Genomic DNA, 26,745 nt, shown 5'->3' with positions numbered 1-26,745 from the left:
CTATGGCTGAGAGGTGGCGCTGCTGTCTGGAAGACCATGCGCCCCTTGCTTCGTGGGAAAGCGTGAACCAGTGGCTGGTGGTCTGTGAAGATTGTGAAGGGCGCCCTCCAGGAGGAACTTGAAGTGCCGAACTGCGCTGTACATCGCGCAGAGTTCCCGTCGAAGGTGCTGTATCGGGACTCTGCGGGATTGAACTTTGCTGAAGAAGGCGATGGGCTGGGGGCGCTGTTGATGATTTGCTCCAGAACAGCACCGCAGGCAACGTTACTGGCGCCTGTCGCCAGCTGGAGGGGAGCCTTGGGATCTGGTGTGCCAAGGCGGTTGCCTTGGTGAGGGCGCCTTCTCGTCCGGGAAAAGGCCTGCTGCTGGCTGGGTCCCCAAGACAGGGACTTCGGGTTGACCTTTTAGACTTCCGTCAGGGGCCGTGGTGTGCGCGATCCCGGGATGAAGCGCCTGTAGAAGTTTACCATCCCAAGGAACTCCTGGACGGCCTTGATGGAGGTGGGTGTCGGGAACTTTGCTACGGCTGCCACTTTCGATGTAAGAGGGCGGACGCCTGTCGGAGATACCTCGTGACCCAGGAACTCTGCTTTCTGGACGCCGAATGTACACTTGTCAAAACGGACGACGAGGCCGTTTTCTTGGAGGCGCTGGAGGACTGCTTTGATGTGCCTTTGGTGTTCGCCAGTGAGACCTGGAAAATATGAGAATGTCGTCGACGTAGCAGACGAGAATTTTAGGTCCCCAGGATGCTGTCCATGAGCCGCTGGAAGGTGGCCCCGGCGTTCTCAGCCCGAAGGTGGAGAAGGCGAACACATAGGACCCGGAAGGGCGTGATGATGGCTGTCTTTGGTATGTCTCTGGCGCAACAGGTACCTGGAAAATAAGATTTAAGAAGGTCCAATTTAGTGAATATTTTGGCCCTGTGAAAGGAGGCCGTAAGGTCTTGCATATTGGGCAGAGGGTAGTGGTCGGGCTCTGTTGCAATGTTGAGCCGCCTGTAGTCGCCGCAGGGTCTCCAGGAGCCGTCCGGTTTCTGCACCATGTGGAGGGGGAGGCCCATGGACTGGAGGCTTTCCTGCAGATGCCCATCCGTTCCATCTCCGCTAATGCTTTTTCGCCTCCTGAAGGCGCTGAGGGGGAAGCTCTGAACCGCTGATGTGTCGGGGGCCCTTTAGTCACTATATGGTGGTATATGCCGTGCTTGGCTGGGGCCCCGGGACTTGGCGGCTCGGGCTTAAACACTCAGGGAACCCGACAGAAGGGTGCGACTGGGGGGCGACGGGCGCTGATGGTGGGTCTGGGTCCCGCCGTTAACGGGAGAGACCGCAGGAGTCGGTATCGAGGAGGCGCTGCGCCCCACGCCGACTAGCAGGCCGAAGCGCGCCAGAAAATCGCCCCCAGAGTGGGGTTCCACGCCCGCGACGATGAAGTCCCAGGAGTAACTCTGGCCAAGGATGGAGATCGACAGGAGCCTGGTGCCGAGGAGAGGATGGGGTTCCGTTGGCGGCCGCCAGAAGGCGCCGGTCTGGTGTCTGCTGCGGTCCCTCTGGATGCTGGGAAGACCGATTTGAAGGCTCCTGTGTCGACCAGCATCATCCTGCCGGAGACGGTGTCGCGGACGAGAAACCTACCGTTTTGAGGCCCTGGGTTCTTCGGCCGCCATATGCTGTCCTGCTGGCTCGCCACCCCGCTTTTTTGAACGGTTGAACGAGCAGGGCGGCAGGCAGTTTCGGCGCCCTTCCAACCACTTGTGATAGCGACAGAAGCCCGGGACCACCATCTACTGTGGTTCGTGGACGCCTGTTGGCGATGGCGTTGACGGGCTGCTACGTCCTCTTCAGGCTGGACGGAGCTGACCGGCTGAGTGGCCGTTTTAGCCGCTGTGAAGCCTTGACGGAGTCTGTGAGGTGTTTGCAGCCGGCGAGGTCCTCGACAGGCATGGTGTAGGGGTGAGCGATCTCAAGCTGCGTACTTCCGAGGAGTTGGCGAAAATTTCCCGTCACGAAGCTTATCTCCTGCCGCTTGTTCGTGCCCCCGAGACTGGTGTTGACAGGAGATCACGACCATGCCCCCTGCCGTCTCTTGGATCGAGGTCGGGCGTGGATTATTGGCAAGGTCGATAGCACGGGCGGCCCGGGCCGGGCGATGGGCAGGGAGCAAGCTTCGAGGAGGAACTTTTTTGTGGTGCTGTATGTGAGGGTGAGTGTTTCGGTACCCGCTAGATGAGTTTGTTGTACACTCCGGAAGGGCGTTGAGCACTGTGTCGCCTGTAGGATTTCGTCCGTGAGGTCCGCGATTCTGAAGTGGCTCCACCCCTGCGCAGCCACCTCGATGGGTTGCCCTGCGTAAACGGGCGGCAGCTTTAGGGTGAGGGCGCCCGCGATTGTGTTGCCCGGCCGCCGTGGTGTTCGGGCGCTGGTGTGGAGTTTGCGTGGAGGGCCTCGATGCGGGGCGCGCGGCTGGGATGGGAGGTAGGTAACCGGAGTCCATGGGTCCGCGTTAACTGCATGAAGGAGGGGATATCCGGCCCATGCTCGCTTCCTTTGACCCCTTACTGGAGTAGGATACTCGGCAGTACGCACTCGCGCGCGCCGTGGTTCCGCTAGTGACGCTGGTGGGGTACGCGACGACGAGTCAGCACGCCAAACGCTGGTTACAGCGCCGTGTTTAGGCCGCTTAAGAGCGTTTTTGGAGAAATCCTGAGCCAAGACTGAGTCGCCGTGTGAGAGTCCGCTTAATGGCTCCGGATACCCGGGTCACCACTGTAAGGTGTCAAAGAAACGAGCAGGTAAAGGTTACTGCTGATTTATTACAGATCCAGGCGGTTATATTGCGGCGACTGACGCCGGGCCGTGAGAGACAATGGAATTGACTGTGACCTGAGGTCGAAACAATAAACAATAATATGCAGTGAACGAAGTACAAATTACAATACAAAACATACAGAGACACAATATAGATACAGTCTTGATGCCTGTGAATGAAGAAACATGTGATACACAATGTGTGACATTGGGTGATAAATACCATAAAGTAAAAATGATAAAATGCGTGACCTGGCACGTTTTAGGCGTGACTAATTTAGCTTGAAGAAAACGGGAAGTCACCAAAGAAAACAAGCTCAGCGGAGACTTAGATTAATGGCGCCACCAAACACTATCCTGGCGCCAATTGGTGACTTTACAACTTTTGTCATTCATTTTTTCATATTTTCCATGCTATAATTACAAGTCTTTGCATTTCAGTAAAAGCAGACTGGAAAATAAAATTAAAATAATTAGTAACATTTCAGATACTGTACAGTATGCTGTATCAAACAAAACACTTTACACTACAGTAGCATCATTTCAGATACATCCTACATTACCCTTAAAAGAGAGGGAGAGAGAGAATCATAAACTTATTGCTTATTCTGGGGCCCACCCGTCATTCCAGGGTGGGCCCCAGAACCAGCTCAACAAGTTTATGATTTGTATTAAAGATTTATTTAATTTGTATTGCTGTAAACATTTTATAGATTTCTTGCTGTGTTTATATTAGAGAGAGAAAGAGACAGACAGACATCATAAACTTGTTAAGCTCATTCCAGTGTGGGGCCCCAGAATGAGCTTACCAAGTTTACAACTTGTGTTAAAGAATTATTTAATTTGCATTAAATGTTTTATAGATATTTTACTGTGTTTACATTAATATTAACATTTGAAAATTAGTAAATAAATTTTATCATAAAAATGTAAATAGTCATGAAAATAAAATGAAAATAATTAGTGAATATTGCTGTAAGAAAGAATTCATGAGTTGGTGACAGTTCCCAGGTAATAGTGAAAGATATGTTCCACAAAAATCTGTGACAAAGTGAAACATGAAAAAGTGAAGCGACAAAGTGGGGTGCACTGAAATCTATGACTCCAGAGTTAACTCGGAATGTAAACAGCAACAAAAATTATGCACTACATATTAAAACCAAATTATGAACAATTCAAGATACGAACGGCCATCTGGAACATAACTCGTTTGTAAGTAGGGTGGTGATTGTATTTTCAATATCTTCCCATCAGTCTTCCTGCACATACCTCCTCTTTATCCTTGAGGGAGACGGTGTGCTAGTTCAGAGTGCTTTGTTTCAGACTCAACTCCTCCCCAAGTGTTTACACGGGTGTTCACTTTGATCTCGGCTTGACCTAGTTCGCATGGCCATGTCTGTGGAAGTACCTGAGTGATTGGCTGGTAAGAGCTTGTTGCCACAGTTGCTAGGACACTCCCCAGTCACACCATATCCACCTATTAACCACCTGGTTAACAACCTTGTTACTAAGTTTTGACTAATTCATGCTGAAAGATGCTACTACAGTATAAATTAGCTGTGGTTTGTATACTTATGGAAAATACAAATTGTTATTCAATATTTTTATTCAAGAAACTGGTCTTCTTCATTAAACCAAATTATTTTCATGTTTCAAATTTTCTATATCATTCCTGTTACTTTTTATTCCAGTTTATTTACAAATATATCTTGTTTAAAGATTGAAACTATGAGAGTATTTACTAAGCATACATGGATTAGTGAATGTTTTGTATAAAATTCTTGGTTTCTTCTTAGAATATTCATTTTCATTGTTGATAGCTATAGTTGTTTGACACTATCTTGTATGACTTAAGCATTCAGTCAATCAGTCCTTTGAGGTAACTTCCTATCCTGTGTTTGGTTCTATCTTATATGTGCTTGCATAGTTTTTAAGTGAGAGTTATGATGCTTTTGAAGGAATACATGGAAGAAGAGGTTTTGGAAGAAGAAACCAGGAAGGTGATAATTTGTTGAATTAGCAGAAGCAATGAATCTGGTAGTCTTGATACACAGTTTAAGAAAAGGAGAAGTCATTTGGTAACATACGAAAGTGGACAAAATGAGACACAAATTGACTATGTTTTGTTAGGAAGGAAGACAAGAAAATTATTTTGGATTGTATGATATTCCAAATGAATCTGTTGTAGCTCAACATAAACTGGTAGTGGCAGATGTTTGATTGGAAGTAATAAGTAAAAGAAAAGCCCCAGCCAGGAATAGGAGGATCAGAACTTGGAAGCTGAAGGGGAGAAGGTAAGAGAGTTCAGAAATAAAGTGGAAGAGCCAGAGAAGAGAGATATGTAAATGGAATTCCAGACTCTCCTGAAGAGGTATTGATGATATGAAAGAGATTGTGGTACCAGCAGCAGCAGATATGTGTGGGAGGACAAGTGGTATGCAGCAATAGGAAAAAGGAACACGGGTGATGGAATCAAGAGGTTCAAACAGCTGTGAAGGAAAAGAGGATAGCCAGAAGAGGATGGGAAGAAGATAGTAACTACCAAACAAGAGAGGAGTATAGACAACAAGGAAGGAAGTGAAGAGAATGGTAGCGATTGCATAGGGAGAAGCCAACAGGGAGTGGTATGAGATGATGGGAACACCAGAGGGAGAAAAGATAATCTACAGAATTGCAGAAGAGAGAAGACAAGACAGATGGGATGTAGGAGAGGTAGCATAAATGGAAATATCTTAATTGAGGAAGAAGAGGTCAAGAGAAGATGGGAAGAATTTTTTTAACAAATATCGGTATGAAGAACTGGAAAATGTTTCTCCAGTAGAAGGACCAATAGCAAACATCAGAGAGAGTGAAGAAGAGAATGCTATAAAGAAAGAAAATGTCAATAAACTGCAGAAAAGTCAGAGGTAACAACAGAAATGATTAAAGCATTGGGAAACCTAGGCAAAGAGTGGGTACACACTATTGAAAAGATCTGGGATGTAGAGGAAATGCCAAGAAACTGGAAGGATAGTTGGATGATTAAAATGTATATAAACAAATGGAGATGTGTTAAACTGTGGGAACTGCAGAGGCATAAAGCTTTTTGAGCATGTATTCAAGATACTAGAAAGAATAGTAGAAGGGAGGTTGAGTGTTGATAGATATACATGAGCAGTAGTTTGGGTTTATGAAAGGAAAGAGCATAGTGGATGCTATTTTTAATGTAAGACAGGCCAAAGAGAAGCATTTAGAAGGAAACGGGAAAGTTTTACATGTGTTTTGTGGAACTTAAAAGGGCGTATGACAACTTACCAAGAATAGTAGAGTATTGGTGTTTGAGAAAGAGAGGAGTACCAGAGAAGTTGGTAAGGTTAGTGAAGTTGATGTGTAAGGGGGAGAACCATTGTACAGACAAAATATGGGGAGACAGGGATTTCTGTGGAGGTTGGCCTCCATCAGGGGATCAGCTCTGAGTCCATTCTTGTTCCTCATCGTATAGACATTTTGACATCAGAATTAAGGAACTACGAAGAACTGTGGAACTGATGTTTGCTGATGATTTAGTCATCATAGCAGACACAGAATAAGAACTGCAAGAAAGGTTTTTAGCATGGAAAGGAGCCCTAGAAAAGAAAGGATTGAAAGTGAACATTGGAAAGACAGAGCTAATGATTAGTAGTAAAGAAGTACATGAAGGAGTAAACATTCAAGTGGAAGATGGTACAATGCTAAAACAGAACCATGAGTTTAACTACTAGGATTAATAATAACAGAGGAGGGAAGTCCTGAGAAAGCAGTGAGACAGAGAGTGAAAGAAGCATGGTGAAATGGAGAGAATTGACTGGAGTAGTTTTAGATAAGAAAATACCATTAAGGCTCAAAATGAAGGTTTATAAGACAGGTATCAGGCCCGTACTATTATATGGGACAGAAACTTGGGCACTTAAGAGAAAAGGGGAGGAACTATTGAAAGAACCGAGATGAGGATGGTGAGATGGATTGCTGAATATCACTACTGGAAAGGAGGGAGAGTCAGGATATAAGAAGAATGTGTGGTTTATGTAATGTAAAGGAGAAGGCTAGGAAACTTGTCTGAGATACTATGGCCATGTAATAAGAAGAGAGGAGGTGGAACCAATCATGAGAGCTAAGAACATGTCAGTGATGGGAAGGAGGAGTGTGGGGGGGCATCAGCGAATCAGATGGTTGGATGTGGGGAGGGATATGGGTGAGGTGGGACTAGGGAAGAAGATGCATGGAATAGAAATAAATGGAGAAAGTTGACTGAGTGGTTGACCCTGCTGTACAGTACAGTGGGATTAATAAGGTCGAAAGAAAAAGAAGAAAGTTTTTAGGATGTTATATATTCACCTGTGTTTGCATTAGCAATGTACCCTAATAATGGGTGAGTACAGTAATTACAGAGTTTTAGGTGACTTTCTTAAGATGATCAACTTTGGATGAAATAACTAGAATTATTGATTCATTGCTGGATACCTTTTTTAACCCATGATAAAAGATAGGATTTTTATGCAGCTCAAAGGTTTCATTAATGACTACAAATGTTTGGTATTTTTTTCTTTCATATTTCCTGTCCTTGCATAATAAAATAACTTTCATTGTATTTTTCCAGTACTGTATTGTGTTTGAAAGGCTGCCTTTGAATCCTTATTTAGAGTATTGTTTGCCTTTCATGTTTAATTACAGTGTTATTGAATGAAAAAGAATTATGTTGCCACGTGAGTGCTTTTTGTGATAAATAATTTTCTAACGAATTTTGTTGTATTTTTCTTGTTGTATTATCTCTTCTTTCAGGCAAGGCAGGTGGAGGAGGAAGCAGCCCTAATCATACTGGCCTTGTGGAAGATAGAGGTGTTACTCAGTCTCCATCCCACAGAGGAATTGTGTTGCATAGAGGGCCAGAGGCTGTGTTGAAATTATCAGATCAGAGCTCACTCACACCTAGGTTTATCACAGAGCCCGATGAACAACTTTTTTTGTCGGATGCAGGTAATTGATGAAATAGTTTTATAGTTATACGGTACAATATGTATACATTTCATTACAGTTTTATAGTTATACAGTACATTATGTATACATTTCATTACAGTTTTATAGTTATACAGTACATTATGTATACATTTCATAAGTCTTTATATAGAGATGGATTAAAAGTATTCTAATTATGCTAATGCTAAAGTTATAAATACCTAATTGTGTTGTACATAGGAGTCATCTGTTACCATGAAAGTAGAAGCCCACGCCTTGTACGCAGAAGTATTCCATTGCCAGCTTCCCAAGAAGTCCTGTCAGCGCACCTCATTGGGTGCACATTAGGCATTACTTTAGTTCTTTGCAGCGCCCTTGGCCCCTAGCTGCAACCCTTTCATTCCCTTTACTGTACCTCCGTTCATATTCTCTTTTCTTTCATCCTACTTACACCCTCTCTTAACAATTGTATCACAGTGCTAATGCGAGGTTTTCTTCCTTTTACACCTTTAAAACCTTTTTACTGTAAATTTCCTTTCAGCACTGAATCACCTCATAGGCCCCATTGCTTGGGCTTTGGCCTAAATTTTCTATTACATTCTATTCCCTTTGCCAGCTAAATATAGGCAGTGATAACTTGTTAGCAAGCTATTTAATTAGCAGAAGATAGGTGAGGGAAGAGGTATATATCCTCCCTACAACTATTAACCAACTATTAACTCAATTTTGTTTTGCTGTGAGGAAGAGGTATCCTCCTTACCAATTATTAACTCACTTTTTGTTCTGCTGTGAGGAAGAGGTATCCTCCTTACCAATTATTAACTCACTTTTTGTTCTGCTGTGAGGAAGAGGTATCCTCCTTACCAATTATTAACTCACTTCTTGTTCTGCTGTGAGAAAGAGGTATCCTCCATTTTTCTAGCCTCCTCCGTTTCAGGAGAAGGCAAGTTAGAACAGCAATATATGTTCATAAGACAGAACGTATGATAAAATTAGTTAATAGTAATTCATTTCAAATATCTTCAATTCGCCTGTATCTAACAAACGAATCTAGCTTTTTAGTCTGCAATCTTTATAATCAACCTAATGAAAATTATGATATGGCTGATTTATCAAACATTTTATCACAGTTCAATGAACCTATTTTTAGTTTTAGGTGATTTTAATGCTCACCACCCTTTATGGGATGCCAGTATCATAGATGCAGATAGAGCAGGTAAAGACATAGAAAATCTAATACTTAATTACAACTATTGTTGTTTAAATGAAAATGAAACCCAAACATACTTTTCAAAAACTCATGGGACCCTATCATCTGTAGACCTGTCTATTTGTTCCATTCTCATTAGTAGACAGATTGGAGTGGAATACTCTAGATGATCTTTATACCAGTGATCACTACCCAATTGTAATCACATGTCTTGAAGATAATCATCAACAATTTGTACCAAAATTTAATTTTAAAAAGCTGATTGGGAAAAGTATAATTTAATTACCAAAAATGTTTCCCCTTTCCAAAGTAACAATGATCACAATGAAATTAATCTCATATTTTACAGATTTTGTAATTAGTTCTGGACAGAAATCAATACCAATGACTACTTATAAACCAAAAATAAATCCTGTTCCATGGTGGTCTACAGAACTTTCAGAAATTATCAAACTTAAGCACAAAATAAGTAGACGATTAGACGGACTAAACCAAAGATATAACAAATTACATAAAATTAACAGATATACATTGAAAGTCTTAGTATTAATGGCATTGGAAATTGATTATATCAAACCTTTATTGAATAAAATATCTGCTCAATTCAGGAAAAAAGTTATTAGTAATAGGAAGTCATCTTGGGACAATTACATTTCCAATTTCTCAAATAACACTGTTAAACAAATGTGGGGATAGATTTCGAAAAATTAATGGCAAATATAGTCGATCACCTAGATCCCCAATATTACATAATGGAGAAAGAGTTCATGATTTAAAAGAAATCTCAAATATAATAGGTCGCCACCTAGAATCAATAAGTAATAGCTTGAATTTAGACAAACATTTTCGAAATAGAAAAGGAATGAAGAAAAAACTATAGTTAATTTTGAAACAAGTCGACAACTATACTACAATGTCCCATTTACAGTAGAAGAATTTGATGTTGCATTAAAATCTTGTAGTAACTCTGTCCCAGGAAAAGATAATATCTCTTTTGAACTTCTTATACATCTTAACATTAAAGCCAAAGAATACTTATTGAAATTTTATAATCACCTGTGGAAAAAGAAACTACTTCAAAGCATGGAAACATGCTATAGTAATTCCTATACCCAAACCTGGCAAAGATCCAACATCAGCAAATAATTATAGACCTATATCACTAACTAGTTGTCTTTGTAAACTCATGGAAAAAATGGTAAATAATAGACTCATATGGTATTTAGAGAAAAATAAAGTTCTAGCAGCCACTCAGTCTGGAAGTAGGAAAATCATTCAACTTTAAACTCACTAACATCACTAGAAGATCAAATCAAAAAGAGGATTTGTACAAAAGAAATCACTGTTGCAGTCTTATTTGACATTCAAAAAGCTTATGATTCAACATGGAGACATTTAATTATAAAAACTCTATATGACATAAATCTAAGGGTGAACTCCCCAATTTTCATATGAAATTTCCTAACAGAAAGAACATTTCAAACTAGAATTGAAACAGTATTATCGGAAACATTTGAAATAAAAGAAGGTATCCTCAAGGAAGCGTACTAAGCAGCACATTATTTGCACTAGCTATCAATAATATAGTTAAAACACTTCCAAAAGATGTAAACAACAGCTTTTATGTTGATGATTTTGCCATTTTACACTTCAAGCAACTTGCGCCACATCCAAAGAATCTTAAATATTCCATAAATAAAATTGAACAATGGGCATTATCTGTTGATTTAAATTTTCTGATGAAAAACGCAAGCAATAGCATTTTACAGGGATAAACGTTGGCTCAGAAACGAAGATATAGTTCTTACCATGAATAACTTTTCCCATCCTATTTTATCCAGAAGTCAAACTCTTAGGCCTATATTTTGACAATCATTTGAACTGGAAGGCCCATGTAAGACATACCAAAACAAAGGCCTTAAAATCTTTTAAATATATTTAAAAAAATTAGCTCACACTTCATGGGGTGCTGACAGAGATATTTTATTGAAACTTTATAAGGCTACAGTTCTACCAATATTAGAATATGGCAGTCCAATTTATAGTTCTGCTAGTGAGACTATTCTCAAAATGCTAGATCCAGTACATCATCTTGGGATTCGGTTAGCTACTGGAGCATTCAAATCATCACCAGTCCAATCCTTGATTGGAGAAAGTGGAGAATGCCACTATCTTATAAATTCAAAATAACAACGATGTGCAGAGGTTTAAAATTATAAATAGTCCAGCAAAAACCAAAGATTTATTTAAAAACCAGATTGTTTCTGGAATACCAAAATTACTCCCATCCTTCCCTATTAGAGCTAATAGATTATTTATTAACAATGATCTTTATAATATTAGATTTTACAATTTTAACAAAATAATGAGTTCCATGGATGACAAGTGCTCCCCAGATATGTAACAAACTATGTACAATACCAGTTAATAAATTGAATAACCCACTTGCTATGAAACTGTATGCTCTGGAACATATCAAGGTACACAGTAATAATCATTTATATACTGATGGTTCCAAAGATGATATGGGACTTGGACTCGCTGTTTACGGAAACAATATAAAAGCCAAGCCTCTTTTACATAACAAAGCATCAGTGTTCACTGCTGAATTACTAGCAATAAAAACAGCATTAACAACTATATATGAAAACCAGTTTAATGAAGGAACCATCTTTAGCGATTCACTAAGTTCAATAAATGCAATAAACTCTTATACTCTAGAAAATAAAATTGTAAATGAAATTAGACATACATTACATGAAATGAAAATGCAAAAGATATCTGTTACTCTATGTTGATACCATCTCACATAGGATTAGAAGGCAAATGAAAGAGCAGACACCTATGCAAAAAGAGGCTAGTACACTCCCAATATCAGCAGAATTATTACCATTAGAAGATTACACTAGATACAGTAAAGTGGTGATTAAGAAGAAATGGCAAAATAACTGGAGGGAAAGCAATCTTAACTATAAATTAAGAGAAATAGAAGAAACTGTAGACCCGTGGCCATCATCCTATCAGAATTGCTGCAAGTTTTCAGTAATGTTGACACGGCTAAGAATTGGTCACACTAAACTGACACCTGGTTACCTGATGAGTAACCCCATGCCCCTATAAATAAAACCAAATATGTAATGTACAAATAACAGTAAAGCATATTTTAAAGGTATGTCCAAAATATAGAATCCAAAGAGACATTTTATTTAGAAGATATTCCTTTAAAGTTATATTGTCAGAAAATGACAAATTTTCACTTTTAAAATTCGTTAGATTTAATAATTTATACGATAAAATATAAGATTCATTGAATAATTTATAATATATTCCTAATTAACTTAATTAGTTCTTAGATTAACATATGTCGCTAGTTTTAATTAAATTCTTAGAGTTTAAATAGTTTGTCTAATCCTTCGGCCAGCCCTAGAGAGTTAATATTAACTCAGTGGTCTGGTTAAACTAACGTTAAAAAAATCCTCCTTACCAATTATTAACTCAGTTTTTGTTCTGCTGTGAGGAAGAGGTATCCCTCCTTACCAACTGTTAACTCACGTTTTGTGTTGCTGTCATAGAGTGAAGGTGTCTGCTGTAGTGATCCATTCTCTGTATTCATTGGAAATGTACGCAGGGGGCCTTTGGATGAACTTTGGTTTGCCGATGGCCTGTTTATTTGGACTTGTGTTACAGTTTTGGAAAAATGATAGAAGGCTGTTCTAAGGAGAAGTGTGTGAAAAGAATAGTTTTCCTGGTTGAAAAATTACACAGATACTGTTAGTTGCCTTTAACTGTGGATCCTCATTCTCTTTGTTGTTCTGCAAGGGCTGGAGTTGTACTTGTGATATTTATAATGTATACAACCACCCTAATTAAAAATTACAACAGCAATAAACATAAAGAATTACTTAATGCCAAAGAACTTACATTAATAGTAGGTGATTTTAATGCTTACAACCCAATATGGGACTGTAATTGTACAAACTCAAATGGAGCAGGAAGTAAAATATATGAATTCATAGATTCCAAATGACATGTGCTGTATAAATGATAATGAAATCAGCACGTATTTTTCAAAAACACATGGAACATTTTCTTCAGTAGACTTAACTCTATGTATAACAAGCATAGTAGATTGGATGGGAATACGGTTGATGACTTGCACACCAGTGATCATTTCTCAATGTTAATTTCATTATTACAAAATTTCACCAAGCATGTCCCTCAATATATAACACTTATAAAGCAGATTAGGAACGATATGAATTCCACACTAGGAATATCCCATCATTTGAGTATGTACAAGATCATAATGAAACAAATAAATTTTAAATATCTAACTTCCCTGGTAGTTACATATATATAGCTTTATCCCGCCGATTAGTGCCCCATTTTGACGGCAGAAATTCAAAATTCATGCAATCGATAGATGGTCAGGTGGCCATACCTGAACGCCTCTACCAGGTAACTAGAACCATTCCCTAATTGTCCTCAGAAATTCCTGCATTGCTGTTCTATCAACACGTTGGAAATTCGCTCTACTTTGGTTTGTTTTACTACAATTGGTGAAGTACCCATTACTTGTTTGGTTTTCGTTGATGGCTTTCGCTGATTTTGAGCTTCCTGGATTTTTCGTTTCTCATTGTTAGCCTATCTGTTCGGTTTCTGACTGTTACAATTGTTCTTTGTACTTGCTTTTCAAGATGGCTGACCCTGTTGTTAGAATGTGTGTTAGGGGGATGCAAGAACCGGCTTTCCAAGGCTGCTCTGATCCCCACACAGTTTGTAAGAAATGCAGAGATCATGTGTGTGCACTTGATGATAGATGCAAGGAGTGTGAAAGTTTGTCCGAGAAAGAGTGGAGAGAGTATGATCGCTATGTGAGGCGATTGGAAAAGGACAGAATTAGGAGAGCTCAGATCTTCCAGTGTCCTTTCAGCTAGGCTTCTGATAGTCAAGTCCTTTCTAAACTTGTCTGATACTAATATTCCTGATCCTAACCTAAGGCTTTAGTAATCCGATCCTCCCATGGAGTCGGGAGCAAGTAATCCGCTCTTTAAAGGATATAATGGCTGCTATTTCGGCCATAGGAGTTTCTGTACAATCCCTTTCTTCGGATAGGAAGTGATGTGGGGGCAGTGCATAGTTTGCAACAAAAAGTTCTGGTGACAGTGTTAGTGCAGTGGAGGGTGCGTCCTCGTTGTCTGTCACGCTTTTAGCCCTAAACCTCTTCCATGCTCCCCAACCCTGGGAGAAGGAACGCCGACAGGCTAAGGGAGGTGAGAGACGTTGAACAACGAGCGGATGTCCCGAGCGATCCTGTTGACGCATCCCAGGACGCCCCTCGCCGCAGGAAAGGCGCAGATGAGGAATTAGTTCGCCTTTCCTCGGATGACGCAAGACCCAGACGTGGTTGGCGCCAGTCACAAGAGTCTAGACCTATCAAGAGACGCAGGTCCCCTTCCCGCCCAACAACCCTCTTGCAGCAAATGGAGCCTTCCAGAGAGATTCCTGTCGGAAGAAGACGGGCGCTTGGCGCCTAAACAGAGGCGTAAGACGATAGCTCGTCGGAGGAAGAAGACGTATACATGACTTCAGTTCACGCTTCTCCCCGCCCCAGAATGGGACGTCGAAGCTGCGCCACCACCTCTTCATCAAAAGATCCCAGCTAGAGTCTCCGGTTGTGAAGCTAGTGCAGTGCCATCTCCAGTTGTTTCCCAGCAGCAAGCGGCACTCAAGTAAAGTTCTTGTCGGAAGTCCAGCAGTCCCTTGCATCTCTTTTGACTCTACAAGTCGCAAGGACTAAGAGAAGAAACACACAAGAAGGAATCTAAGGACGTCAACAGACCCAAGAAGAGGGTAAGGCAAGAATCAGAACAACAAGACGCTAACAACCAGCAAGACGTAAATTTTATATGCAGGGAGTTGCAGCGCCATAGACGCTTTCCCCGCTTACAAGCCGCACGAACAGGACGGAGGGAACAAGGATCGCAAGCTCCCTCAGCAAGTTGGACGATGCGTGACGCAGTTGGCTGCAAGCAGCACGATTCACACGCTTCCCTCTCGCTCGACATCGAAATAGCGGATCCTTTGGAAGAGATCTCGGAAGAGGAAACTCAAGAAACTCTTCATGCCGCTGATCTGAAAAGACTTCTTACTCTTTTGGCGGACTTATTTCCTAACGATTTTCATCAGGCCGTGCCTCGAGTCCTCCTCGCAATATTTGATGGGTAGACCCCAGAAGTCTTCCTCATTCAAGAAGACAGTGTTGGCCAAATCAGTGAAGAGAGCCTTTTCGACACTGAATGATTGGATTTTGAAGAAGGAACAAGGAAAGACAACTTTTTCCTTTCCCCCGACAAGATTGGCTTCTAGATCCAGCGTGTGGTACGAGACTGGGGAAGCTCTCGGTTTGGGAGTTCCTGCCTCCTCCCAAGGGGACTTCTCCAGACTCGTTGACTCTTCACGGAGAACAGCCATGACTAAAGCCAAGGTTCTGTGGTCCACTTCGGAGTTGGATCATTTGCTGAAAGGCGTCTTCAGAACTATTGAAGTCTTCAGCTTGATGGACTGGACTCTTGCAGCTCTTGCAGAGGTTTCAGATCAGAAGAATGACACGCAAATGCACCTTATTGCTTGTCTCGATAAAGCTGTGAGGGACGGGTCGGCCGAACTTTCTGCCCTTTTCACAGCAGGTGTTATCAAGAAACGAGCTATGTTGTGTCTGTCGTGTCGCCTGGAGTGACTTTAGCTCAGAAATCTGAACTGTTGTATGCTCCTTATCTAAACAGCCTTCCCTTCAGAGCTGGTTAATGACTTATCAGCAGCCCTTGCGCAACAATCAACGCAAGATCTGATCACAAGGACTGCTAGGAAAGTTCTTCCGCAAACTTTTTAGCCAGGAAGGACAAGGAAGCTCCTCCTAACGCGCCAGCCCTTTCGTGGGAGGAGAGCTTTCGAGAGGAAGTCAGAGAATGGCTACTGGAGGACAAACCGTAAGAACCCCAAGCAGCAACCCAAATCCAAGAAATGATCACAACAACCTCCAGACACAAGTGGGAGCCAGGTTATCCCACTTTTGGCAAGAGTGGAGCCAAAGGAGCGGACGTATGGACAGTTTCAAAGTTTTGAAGGAAGGATACAAGATTCCCTTCCTAAGGAAGCCCTCTTTCACAAGAACCGTTGGAGTTGACAGCTACTTACTCGGGGAGCAAAGCAGCAGCTCTTCAAGAACAGGTGACCCAGATGCTATCAAAAGCAGCAATAGAAGAGGTAAAGGACTCCTGTCAGAGGGTTTTTACAACAGACTTTTTCTGGTACCCAAGAGCTCGGGGGTTGAGACCAGTTCTGGACGAAGTCCACTGAACAAAGCACGTAAGCAAAGTCAAGTTTGCCATGGAGACATCTTTGGCCAGTCCTAGCAGGCACCAAACAGGAAGACTGGATGGTTTCAATAGACCTACAGGACGCGGTGATTTTCCTTGCACCAATTCACCTAACTACAGAAAATATCTGAGGTTTGTGCATCTCGGGACAACCTATCAGTTCAGAGCACTTTGTTTTGGACTACAGCACGCTCCTCACGTTTTTCTCGAGTGGCATCGAACGTGAGCTCACTGGTTACATCTAAAAGGATACGGATTTCGATGTACCTGGACGATTGGCTAATCAGAGCCAGATCGCAAGCAAAGTGTCTGGAGGATCTACAGGTTACAATGAATTTGACGCAACAATTAGGTCTGGTAGTAAATCTAGCTAAATCGCAGCTAACGCCTTCACAGGACATCATCTACCTGGGGATGAGGATTCAGTCAGTGGTTTTTCGGGCTTTTCCAGCCCCGAAACGCATTCTAGATTGCTTAGAAAAGGTGAAGCTCTTTCTAGGGAGATGGACCTGTTCAAGCGAGGGAGTGGATGAGTCTGCTGGGGACCCTCTCCTCGATCGAACATTGTCTCCTGGGAAGACTACATCTACGCCCACTTCAGTTCCATCTGTCAAGCTATTGGAAAAGAGGCCAAGATCTGAGACGTGGATTCCGATCCTCTGGGAATCAAAAACATTTGAGTTGGTGGAACGACCCCAAAACTTCAAGGCAGGCCTCGAACTTCAATAAAAGAACCCCGACCTAGTGTTGTATTCAGACGATCGGACATGGGATGGGGTGCAACGCTGGGGAAGGGCGAGATCTCAGGTCTATGGGAAAACCATCAGAAGAAATGGCATATAAATGTCAAGGAATTGGTGGCCATTCATCTTGCACTAGTCCACTTTCAGGAGAAGGTCCAGAACAAGATTGTACAGGTCAACGCAGACAACACCACAGCGTTGGCCTCCACATCAGGAAACAGGGTGGCACCTGCAGGCTTTCCCCTTTACGAGGCAGCCAAAGATCTCCTGCTGTGGGCAGAAACGAACAACTTAACTCTGATCACCCGCTTCATAGAGGGAGAGAAGAACGCCAGAGCGGATCTTCTCAGCAGAGGAAGACAGGTTCTCACCACAGAATGGACCTTACATCACGATGTGTGCAACAGGCTTTGGAATCTGTGGGGGAGAACTGGCCAATAGACCTTTTTGCACACAGAGAACGAAGAGGTTACCAGTCTACTGCTCTCCAGTCCCAGACCAGGAAGCAGTGGCGGTGGACGCCTTCTCATGAATTGGGAGGGACTAGACATGTACGCTTTTCCTCCATTCAAGATCCTAGACAGAGTCATGAAGAAGTTCAGAGAGTCGAGCAAACCCATTGCATGACCCTGATAGCTCCATTTTTGGCCCATGAGACCATGGATCACGGAGGTGATGGAGTGGCTAGTAGACACCCCCAGATCATTACCTTGTCGGAACGATCTACTCAGACAGCCACATATAGAGAGATACCATCAAAATCTCTCGCCTCAACCTAACTGCAAATTTTTCAACTATCTAAAAACTGGCAAGAGCTAAGGGTTTTTCAAGGAAGCTGCAAGAGCCATCGAGAGCGAGGAGAACGCCCACACTCAAGGTGTACCAATCAAAGTGGGACGTATTCAGGGAATGGGCAGGAAAACAACATTTCCCTCTTCCAGTACCTCTCTAACTCAACTGGCAGATTTTCTTCTGCATTTGAAAACCCAAGGAAACCTAGCAGTATCTACCATCAAGGGATACCGCAGCATGCTTGCCTCCGTCTTGGTCACAGAAATATTGACGAAGTCTTGGAGACAAGGACCTCACGGATCTCATAAGGTCCTTTGAGACAGTTAAGAGGAAGGACAACCCGACCCCCTCTTGGAATTTGGACGTAGTCTTAAAATTTTTAACTCGAATAGGTTTGAACCTCTCGACAAGGCTTCATGGAAGGATCTCACTAAGAAGACCCTTTTCCTGGTCGCTTTGGCTACAGCCAAGAGGGTAGGAGAACTACAAGCCTTTAGCAAGAAAGTAGGCTTCAATGGGGAAAATGCAGTCTGCTCACTTCAACTTGGTTTTCTCGCTAAAAACGAGAACCCTTCTCAACCATGGCCCAGATCTTTTCCATACCAGGGCTGTCTCATTTAGTAGGACAGGAAAAAAGAGAGAGGCCTTTGTCCAGTTAGGGCCCTAAAATTTTATCTACAAAGGACCAGAAACATGAGAGGTCAGACAGATCACCTCTGGTGCTCAGTGAAGAAACCTTCCTCCCCTTTATCAAAGAATGCACTGGCGTTCTTTATCAATGACTTAATAAGGGAAGCTCACCAAGAATGTGACGAGAAAAAAGTCAATCCTCAAAGTCAAAGCGCACGAGGTAAGAGCTGTGGCAACTTGATGGCTTATAGACACAACAGGTCTATGAAATCGATTTTGAAGTTTAATTTTTTGGCGAAGCAAATCTATCTTTCGCAGATTGTTACCTGAAAGAAGTACAGACCCAATATGAGGATTGCTGTTCCTGGTCCGTCACGTTGCCTCCGGCGCCGAGTTGGAGAGGGTACTACTGCCTCTACCCTATAACCTTTTTTTTTTTGTATTATACCCTTGCCTTTTTCTTTGATTTGAACTCACAGGTTGTTGTGAAGGTTGTTGCAACCTTCCACAGTCTGGGGTTGCAAGTCTAAGTTAGGTTTTATGGAGTGTGTTATTTAGTGATTTTAGTGGGTCAGGTGGTCAGCATCTTTGTCCATGGCTATGCCAGGATAGCAAGGGTGGTGGTCTAGTCATGTTAAGGTCGAGGACCGTGTGACAGCCCCATAGAGACTTTCTACAGCCCCCTGATGGGTCGCTGGGTCTCTCAAGGAATGCAGGCGAATGAGGCAGGATAATTATGAAGCCAGCTTCCTTATCAGGTAAGAAACCAGAGTATGTTTACAGCTAATTTTTAGTGTTTAGTAATTATACGAATTCCCAACGGTGTTTTGGTTCTCTAACCCACCACCAATGGTGTCAATTTAGGATATGTAACTACTAGGAAGTTAGATATTTAAAAATGGTATTTTCATTATAAAATAAGTTTTTAAATATACTTACCTGGTAGTTACATATATAAAAGGTCCCTCCTCCTCCCCTCTGAGAACAGGGGCATGGAATTTCTGAGGACAATTGGGAATGGTTCTAGTTACCTGGTAGAGGGCGCAAATACCATTTTCATGTTGATTTCATTAAAAATGCTGCTGATAAAACAATTCCAAAATCAAAATTTCATCTAACAGAACACAGAGTTACGTGGTGGTCTGAAAAGCTAACAGAATTATTAAAAATAAAACACCAAATTGGAAGACGATTAGATCATTTGAATAGAAAGTTTAGTAAAATAAATAAAACATTACTGATATTAGAAGAAAATTTACAAAAACAGACTCTATTATTATTAGAAATTGATACATTAAAACCCGTATATAAAAAAACAGGTTTTGACGTAGGAAAATCTATTTTCGGTAGGCGCTGTTGAGTCCTCAAGGAGTTACCTTCCATGGTCTACCAGAGCTCCATGGTGACCAAACTAATATCAAAGAATTCTCTTCTAGTTGGTTTTTTGGCCAGGTATTGTGTCGTAATGATTAACATTATAACACGTGATGGAGTATATAATGGACTCAAAAGATAAGAGGGCACTTTCCCTTATCTTCAGCGAAGCTGAACCAAGTTTTTCCCACGTCAAAAAAACTTGCAAGAAAGAAGTGACTATCGCACATGCACATCTGCCCTCTTGTTTACAACCAGGCCCTTAAAGGACCAAGGAGCTATTATTCTCTGTTGGTCAATGCAGGTTGATCCCTTGCCCAAATCCCATGCCTTTTTGTCAGGGAAGTGGGAGGGTTTTTAGGACTCAACAGCGACTACCAAAAATAGGTTTTTCCTATGTCAAAACCTGTTTTTTGACAGCGCAGTCGCTGTTTCGTCCTCAAGGAACTTTACAAAGAAATTGACAGGTGACGAAAAAGGCTTAAGCTCTCACTTTTTAATCCCAACACCCCAAAGGAAATACATTTCCAGTCCAAGGTCAAGCCACAGATTTCAAGTCCCATTCTTTATTCCAAATACTCTTTAGGTTTTGATACCAAGGAACAAGAAATTATACACGAACTTGTTTTAGGATTTTAGGATGTAGTTCTACAGTGGCTTACCTAAGCATGCTGGGTTTGGTTGTAGTACTGTCGCCCCTCTCCCAGCGATAGTTAGCATACTCACCATCAATATGACCCCTGGTTTTCTGCCGCAGCACCTAGGGGTTAAGACTAACCATGCTACCTACTTATACATAGTGTAGTTGAATTTGTTCGAGCATGTGGCAATAATTTAGCTGATGACCACCCTGTACATTTGGAGACTTTGAAAGAGACATTGCTGAAGAAGGCCAAAGAAGTACTAACTTTCCTAACATCATGTGTCCTATGGACAGAGTGTGAATTTCCCTTTTTAATGGGAAACACTACAGTCATTCTCAGTCTTTGTGGGAGAGTGGTTAGTTTGTGCTAGGGTGTAGGAAAATAGGACCTTCTGGGGTGTTTGCCGTGACTTCTAGGTAAACCTTAAGTGCTTTAACTGGGCATAATGCCTTGTCTGCTAAATTGAATTTTCTTATAAGAATGGATTTCCTTTTTAAAGGATCCATATTCTTGGTCAGGAATGATGGGCCAGGGGACAGTAATAATTGATGGTCAGCTATTTGCGTGATGCATCGTCCCATTCTAAGAGAGCCCAGTTCACTAATATAAGCTCCTGATGCTAATGCAATCAAGGAGATCACCTTTGTAGTCTATGTGTTGTGGTTGTATTGGGTCTACTGAATTGAGGGGTTGATAGAAGTCTGATAGAAGTTTAAGCACCTTGTTCAGGGACCAAGTAATTGGAAGCCTTTCGGGAGTGGGCCTTTGTAGAGCAAAAGACTGTAGAAGGGAAGTGACAACTTCTATACTGGAGTCAATCCCGAATCCTTAAAGCAAGGGTTCTGTTAATGCAGCCTTGTATGCCATGACTGTTGTAACCACAAGGCATATGTCTTCAAAAGGGTATATAAGAAAAATAAAGTTTCTGTAGAAATCTCAACTGGGCTCTCAGTATGGATATAATCTAATCATATCTTCCATACGGACTGGCATTGCCGGATAGACGTCTGTCATTTTTACACTAAGTACCTAGCTAGCAATGGGTGAGTAATTATCACAATAGATATTTTTATGAAATCTATATGTGAAGGTCTCAGCTTAGAAAGGAGGATGCGTAAGAGACTTTCCCTCCTACTGTGTGGGATAGAACAGTGGATGATAATGGAAGTGATCTTTTTGTCCGTTGTTGAGGTAATAGGAACCAATGCCTGTTTGGCCAATTTGGGGCTATTAAGTAAGCTGTTCTTCTGAAGGTTAGAAGTTTGCTCAGAACCTTTAAAATCTGGGACAATGGAGGAAAAGATATTGTTCTCCCCTTGTTCCAGTCTTAAGGAAGGCATCTCTTGCTGTTGCTTGACTGTCCAGGTTAGGAGACACATATATTAGGAGTTTGTGATTCTAGTATGTGGCGAACAGGTCCACTTCCAGTTGTGGAAGCATGCTGGCTGTTGTTTGAAAAAAGTGGTGGTCCAATATCCACTCTGTTGAGGCTGTCGTTTTTCCTGATAGAGAGTCTGCTATCACAATGAGACCCCCTGTGAGGTGAACTGCAGACATGTGCCACTCCCTTGCTTGTGCAGAGAGGAAGTGAATGTGATCCAGACTTCTTGATGTAGAATATTGTGGTTATGTTCTCTCTCTTCTGGAGGTTTGAGTTTTTTGAGAGACAAACAGACAGCCATCAGCGCCAGGAAATTGATATAAAAATTCTTGAGTAGCTGATGCCACTTGATGATCCTCCCAATGTCCTCCCAACCTGTCAACGAGGCATCTGTGTGTTTGTCACTCATACAGACGGAGGAGTCAGGGTGACCTGTTTCATCAGAGATTCCTTCCAAATCCAAGGCTGAAGTATCTCCCCAACTCTTTTAATCCTTTGATGAGGTCGGTCTTGCATCTTTTTTTCGTACATGCGATAGCCAGAATTTGTTCACATTTTTAGTTGCAATCTATGTATTGGATTATTGGATCTATTACTGATGAGAACTGCAGCAGGCCCATCATACGTTCTGATTGCCATCTGGAAACTCTGGGCTGTGCAAAGAGCCTTTTGAGGACTTGCCTTATTCTGTTTTGAGTATGATGGGGAGAGACAACAGGATGTGAAGAGTATCCCAACACAGTCCCAGCCACTGAAAGTGTCTACCGGGTGTGAGGCAGGATGTTTTCAAATTTATAATAAAACCTTTTGACTGTACTGTAGTCTGTTGACCATTGCTCTTAGGTTTCTCAAGCACTTTTCTTGTGGGCCCCCAGATCTTTTGTTTGAGTTCTCGAACAAATACCATTGCTAGTTTTGTAAAATATTCATTAGGCAATGTTTAGCCCAAAGGATATGACTTTGAATCTGTACGCATCTTTTCCTATCCAGAACCTTAGGGAGGGGCAGAAGGGAACGGCTGTTGGGATGTGCCAGTGTGCATCTTTCAGATCCATAGAAACTGTCTGATTCCCTTTTTAGAATGATTCAATGTACTTAGGCAATGGTAATTATCCAAAACTTTCGGCAAACAGTGTGCTTGTTCAATGTTGATTGGTGGAGGATCACTGTTCCTTTGGATGAATCCTTTTTAAGGACACTGAAGAGACATACTTGGTGGCAAATATACATATGTTTCTCTGTGGGCCCCATTAACAGGGCCTTTCTGTACATATAAATACAGGCAGTCCCCTGTTAACGGCAGGCTCGGTTAACGGCGATCCGGTTTTATGGCACTTGTCTAGCAACGAAATTCGGCAATTTTCGTCGCCAAAAATCACCAATTTCCGCTTATCGGCGCTGATAATTGGGTATTGGTGCCAATACATACCTAACAGAGGCGCTGGTAACTGAAAATTGGCGCTTTTCGGGGCCGATAAGCCCCAAAATCACTGAAAACGCGAAAATCACCGATTTTTGGTTAGCAGCGATTTTTGGTCATCATCACACCCTTAACAGAACCCCGCCGATAACCGAGGACTGCCTGTAATGCTGTCCCCCCACAGGGAAAACTTCTATTGTCTGTGATGTCATCGAAGCTGATCCCCAACCAATATAATTCCTCTTGGTATCTGCCTCCTCCTCTGCCTCCACCTTTGATAGACATTCCAGGTGTTGTTTTTCCCTTTTTCCCTCCCATGGGATGGTTTTTGGATCTTGTGAAAAAGGATGGCCTTGAAGTTGTTGTTGTTCCTTTGCAGGGAATTGTCCCTTCTGACCACTTACCTGTTTTTTGAGGAAAAATTTTTGGGGGTGACTGAAGGCTTATATGATTTTTGATCAAAGTGAGCCTTTTTGGGTTGGGTAAAGGAAAATTTTGGGTTCTTTGTTTCCTGAATTCCCCTTTTCCCAGAAGAGTGTACATGGTACAATTCTGTTGGTGGGCATGCTTGTTGAGTTGAGCCACAACAGACTCCTCAAACAGGTCCTTACAAAAGGGATTAGAATGTAATAATGCAGTGACATTGGAGAGTGATTTGATGGGGCTCTTCAGTGCTTCCATTCGCAATTTTATGCGCCATTCTAGGAAGTCAAAGAATGCTTTCCATCAGGTTCTCATAAGACTTTTGGCCTCAACAGCAAAAATTATCCTGGGATGTTCTGGAAGCAAGTTGTTATTAGAAGCTAGTTAGTATTAATTGTTTTTAAATGAGGGACACTTCTGTAGTTCCTCATATAGTTTCCGTATTACAGTTAACGTGATTACAATTGTGCAGTTTTAATGCATTTAATTAAATATCTATGTTAAACCCTCTAAGGTTTAGGTTAGTTTTCATACCTGTACATGGCTGTATTACTTATACACTGTTAGTCCTTTTGCAATGGCCAAGTGAAATTTTTAATTCCAATTGTCATGCCATTCAGACTAACTGCTATGAACTAATTTGTTTAACTAAACCAAACTACTGTTTTTTATAGCTTTGGGTAATGATTCTAGTATAATCTATGTTAAACTGAGAATAGAGGATTTCTTAGAAGGTTCTTGCTTAACCTATTCTAAGGCTTATTTACAACTTCAAAGATATAAACTTTACAGGAAATAATTCTCTTATAATCTGTTTTTCTGTTGTATGTGGCCGAGACTGCCTTTTCATCTTATGTCCAGCCATTGCTGTTTTAGGCTAATAGTAGGATATTCCTTAAAAGGGGGTTCCTACTCAATATGGTTAGGCTACTGCCTGTTCTAGGTTTATATCACATTTAAGGATATAGGCTACATAAGACCCTACTAGCATGTAGCCTTGCAGATATACTACCGAGTCATAACAAACTAAGTTATTTTATTTAGGCTAGGATAAAGTTCCTCGTTGGGTGAGCGGGCTCTGTTCTCAGCTGTTGGTTGCGAGTTCGAATCTCCGACCGGCCAGTGAAGAACAAGAGGAATTTGTTTCTGGTGATAGAAATTCATTTCTCGCTATAATGTGGTTCGGATTCCACAATAAGCTGTAGGTCCTGTTGCTAGGTAACCAATTGGTTCATAGCCACGTAAAGGTAAATCTAATCCTTCGGGCCAGCCCTAGGAGAGCTGTTAATCAGCTCAGTGGTCTGGTTAAACTAAGATATACTTAGGCTAGGATACTGTTTATGCATAATTGTAGGCTTATTTGTTCTTTCTTAACCTAATATAGGAAATTGCCTAATCTAGATTATTATAAAAACAGAAAACTTACTAATATTTAACCTTATAATTGTTCAACTATTTGTCTAACCCAGTCTGTTGTTTATATCCAATCCCAGGCTATTTGGTTTACTATATAAAACAGTAATCACTAATGTGTAACCTTATAACCAGGTTACAACTTACTCTAATCTAGGCTACTGCCTAATGTGGATTATTTGATTCACACTTAAGTGTATGGGTTACATAAACAAAACACAATTAGCCTACCTAAGTATGTGGCCTGAAGGCTAGGTTACCATCTCATCCAGCACAGAATACGATTTCATCTAGTCTTAATTACTATTTCACCTAGTCCTAGGTTACATGGTCTAGGCTAACAATTTAGTCCAAAAATGTGATGTTTTATGAAATGTTATCACTTAAACTTGATATAAAGTAATGCCTAGGCTAGTCCTGGATTAATTAGCTCATGCTTAAGTGCACATGCTTATAAAAGGGAAAGAAAAAAAATTATACTAATATGTTGCCTTATTTCTGGGCTCGACCTGTGTCACCCAGTGAAATGATCCATTAGCACACATTTCTAGGTATAAATATTGCTAAATATACCAGAGAAAAAGCTAACCATAATGCCAGGGTTACGACCCCTGAATCGAACACCATTAGATGGTGTCGGTATGCACAAGGGGTGAGTGGTTGCCACTACCACAGATCTTCGTCATACAGATTTCTCCATTCTCAGTGATAAAAGGGAGGAGCCGTATCAAAGCCTCACCCTCCGCACCTAGCCAACCACCACCACGGCCGCCATATTCATTCCAATTTAGCACGCCTTGCAGGATACACCGTATTTTTCTTTGGTGTTGTTATTCGGTTTTTTCTACTTATATCATGTCATCCCACCAGGAATTTCCACCATCTAAGTTGAGTACCATTTCCTTTTGGTTTTTTATTTCAGAGGCATTATATTTTGACTGTTTGTATATTGTTTACCAAGGTAAATAGTTCTACGCAGCCGGGCGGGGGCTCTGTCTGCCTCTGCCATGCTTGACCCTCAGTCTTTGCATTTTGTTAGCAGAATATTTCTGCTAGTTTTTATTCATACTCCATTTCAGTTTGGAGCCTTATTTGGAGAATTTACCATTTCGCTGGTAGGAGGTAAGGGAGCCCGTATCATGACTGATCTAGGCTAGGGATGGAGGTACACCCCTCCCTTTTTCTGATCATAGTTTTCCTCCCTTTTCACTGGTTTCCTTCCTCCATCAGCGAATTGGTGCCTTGATGATGGTGGTATTATTATTATCATGATCATAGCTGATGTGTACAAGGATGGATGACATGTCTATTCTTGGATTAGTTTATAAAGCGATTCAAGCGCCAGAGGTGGCCATTTTGGTATATTCCATTATAACGGATGTTGTTTGGCCCTCTCTGCCGCTGAGTCATTTATGTATTTATAAGTATATAATTTTTAGACATCTCACATCGAATGGTTAACTTTTATTATGTTAGTGCTCTTGACGACAGGTAGTTTTATTCGATTAGGTACATTCTAGCCTAGCCTACTTAACCGAGCCGTAATTCGGTTTTGGAG

General features: G+C 41.7%; 1 protein-coding gene across 2 annotated transcripts in view; it reads left to right on the top strand.

The window, feature by feature from the left end:
• Positions 1-26,745, top strand: part of pkaap (A-kinase anchoring protein pkaap) — a 539,141-nt gene that overhangs the window by 102,084 nt on the left and 410,312 nt on the right. For both annotated transcript variants that reach the window (XM_067091661.1, XM_067091662.1), the window contains exon 2: positions 7,605-7,799. In XM_067091661.1, coding sequence (XP_066947762.1) covers positions 7,605-7,799 — 195 coding nt within the window. The remainder of the gene's footprint in view (positions 1-7,604; positions 7,800-26,745) is intronic.

Source organism: Macrobrachium rosenbergii, chromosome 48, assembly GCF_040412425.1.
Source record: "Macrobrachium rosenbergii isolate ZJJX-2024 chromosome 48, ASM4041242v1, whole genome shotgun sequence".
In the NCBI taxonomy this organism is placed as follows: Eukaryota; Metazoa; Arthropoda; class Malacostraca; order Decapoda; family Palaemonidae; genus Macrobrachium; species Macrobrachium rosenbergii.
This window is presented reverse-complemented; position numbering and strand designations above follow the sequence as displayed.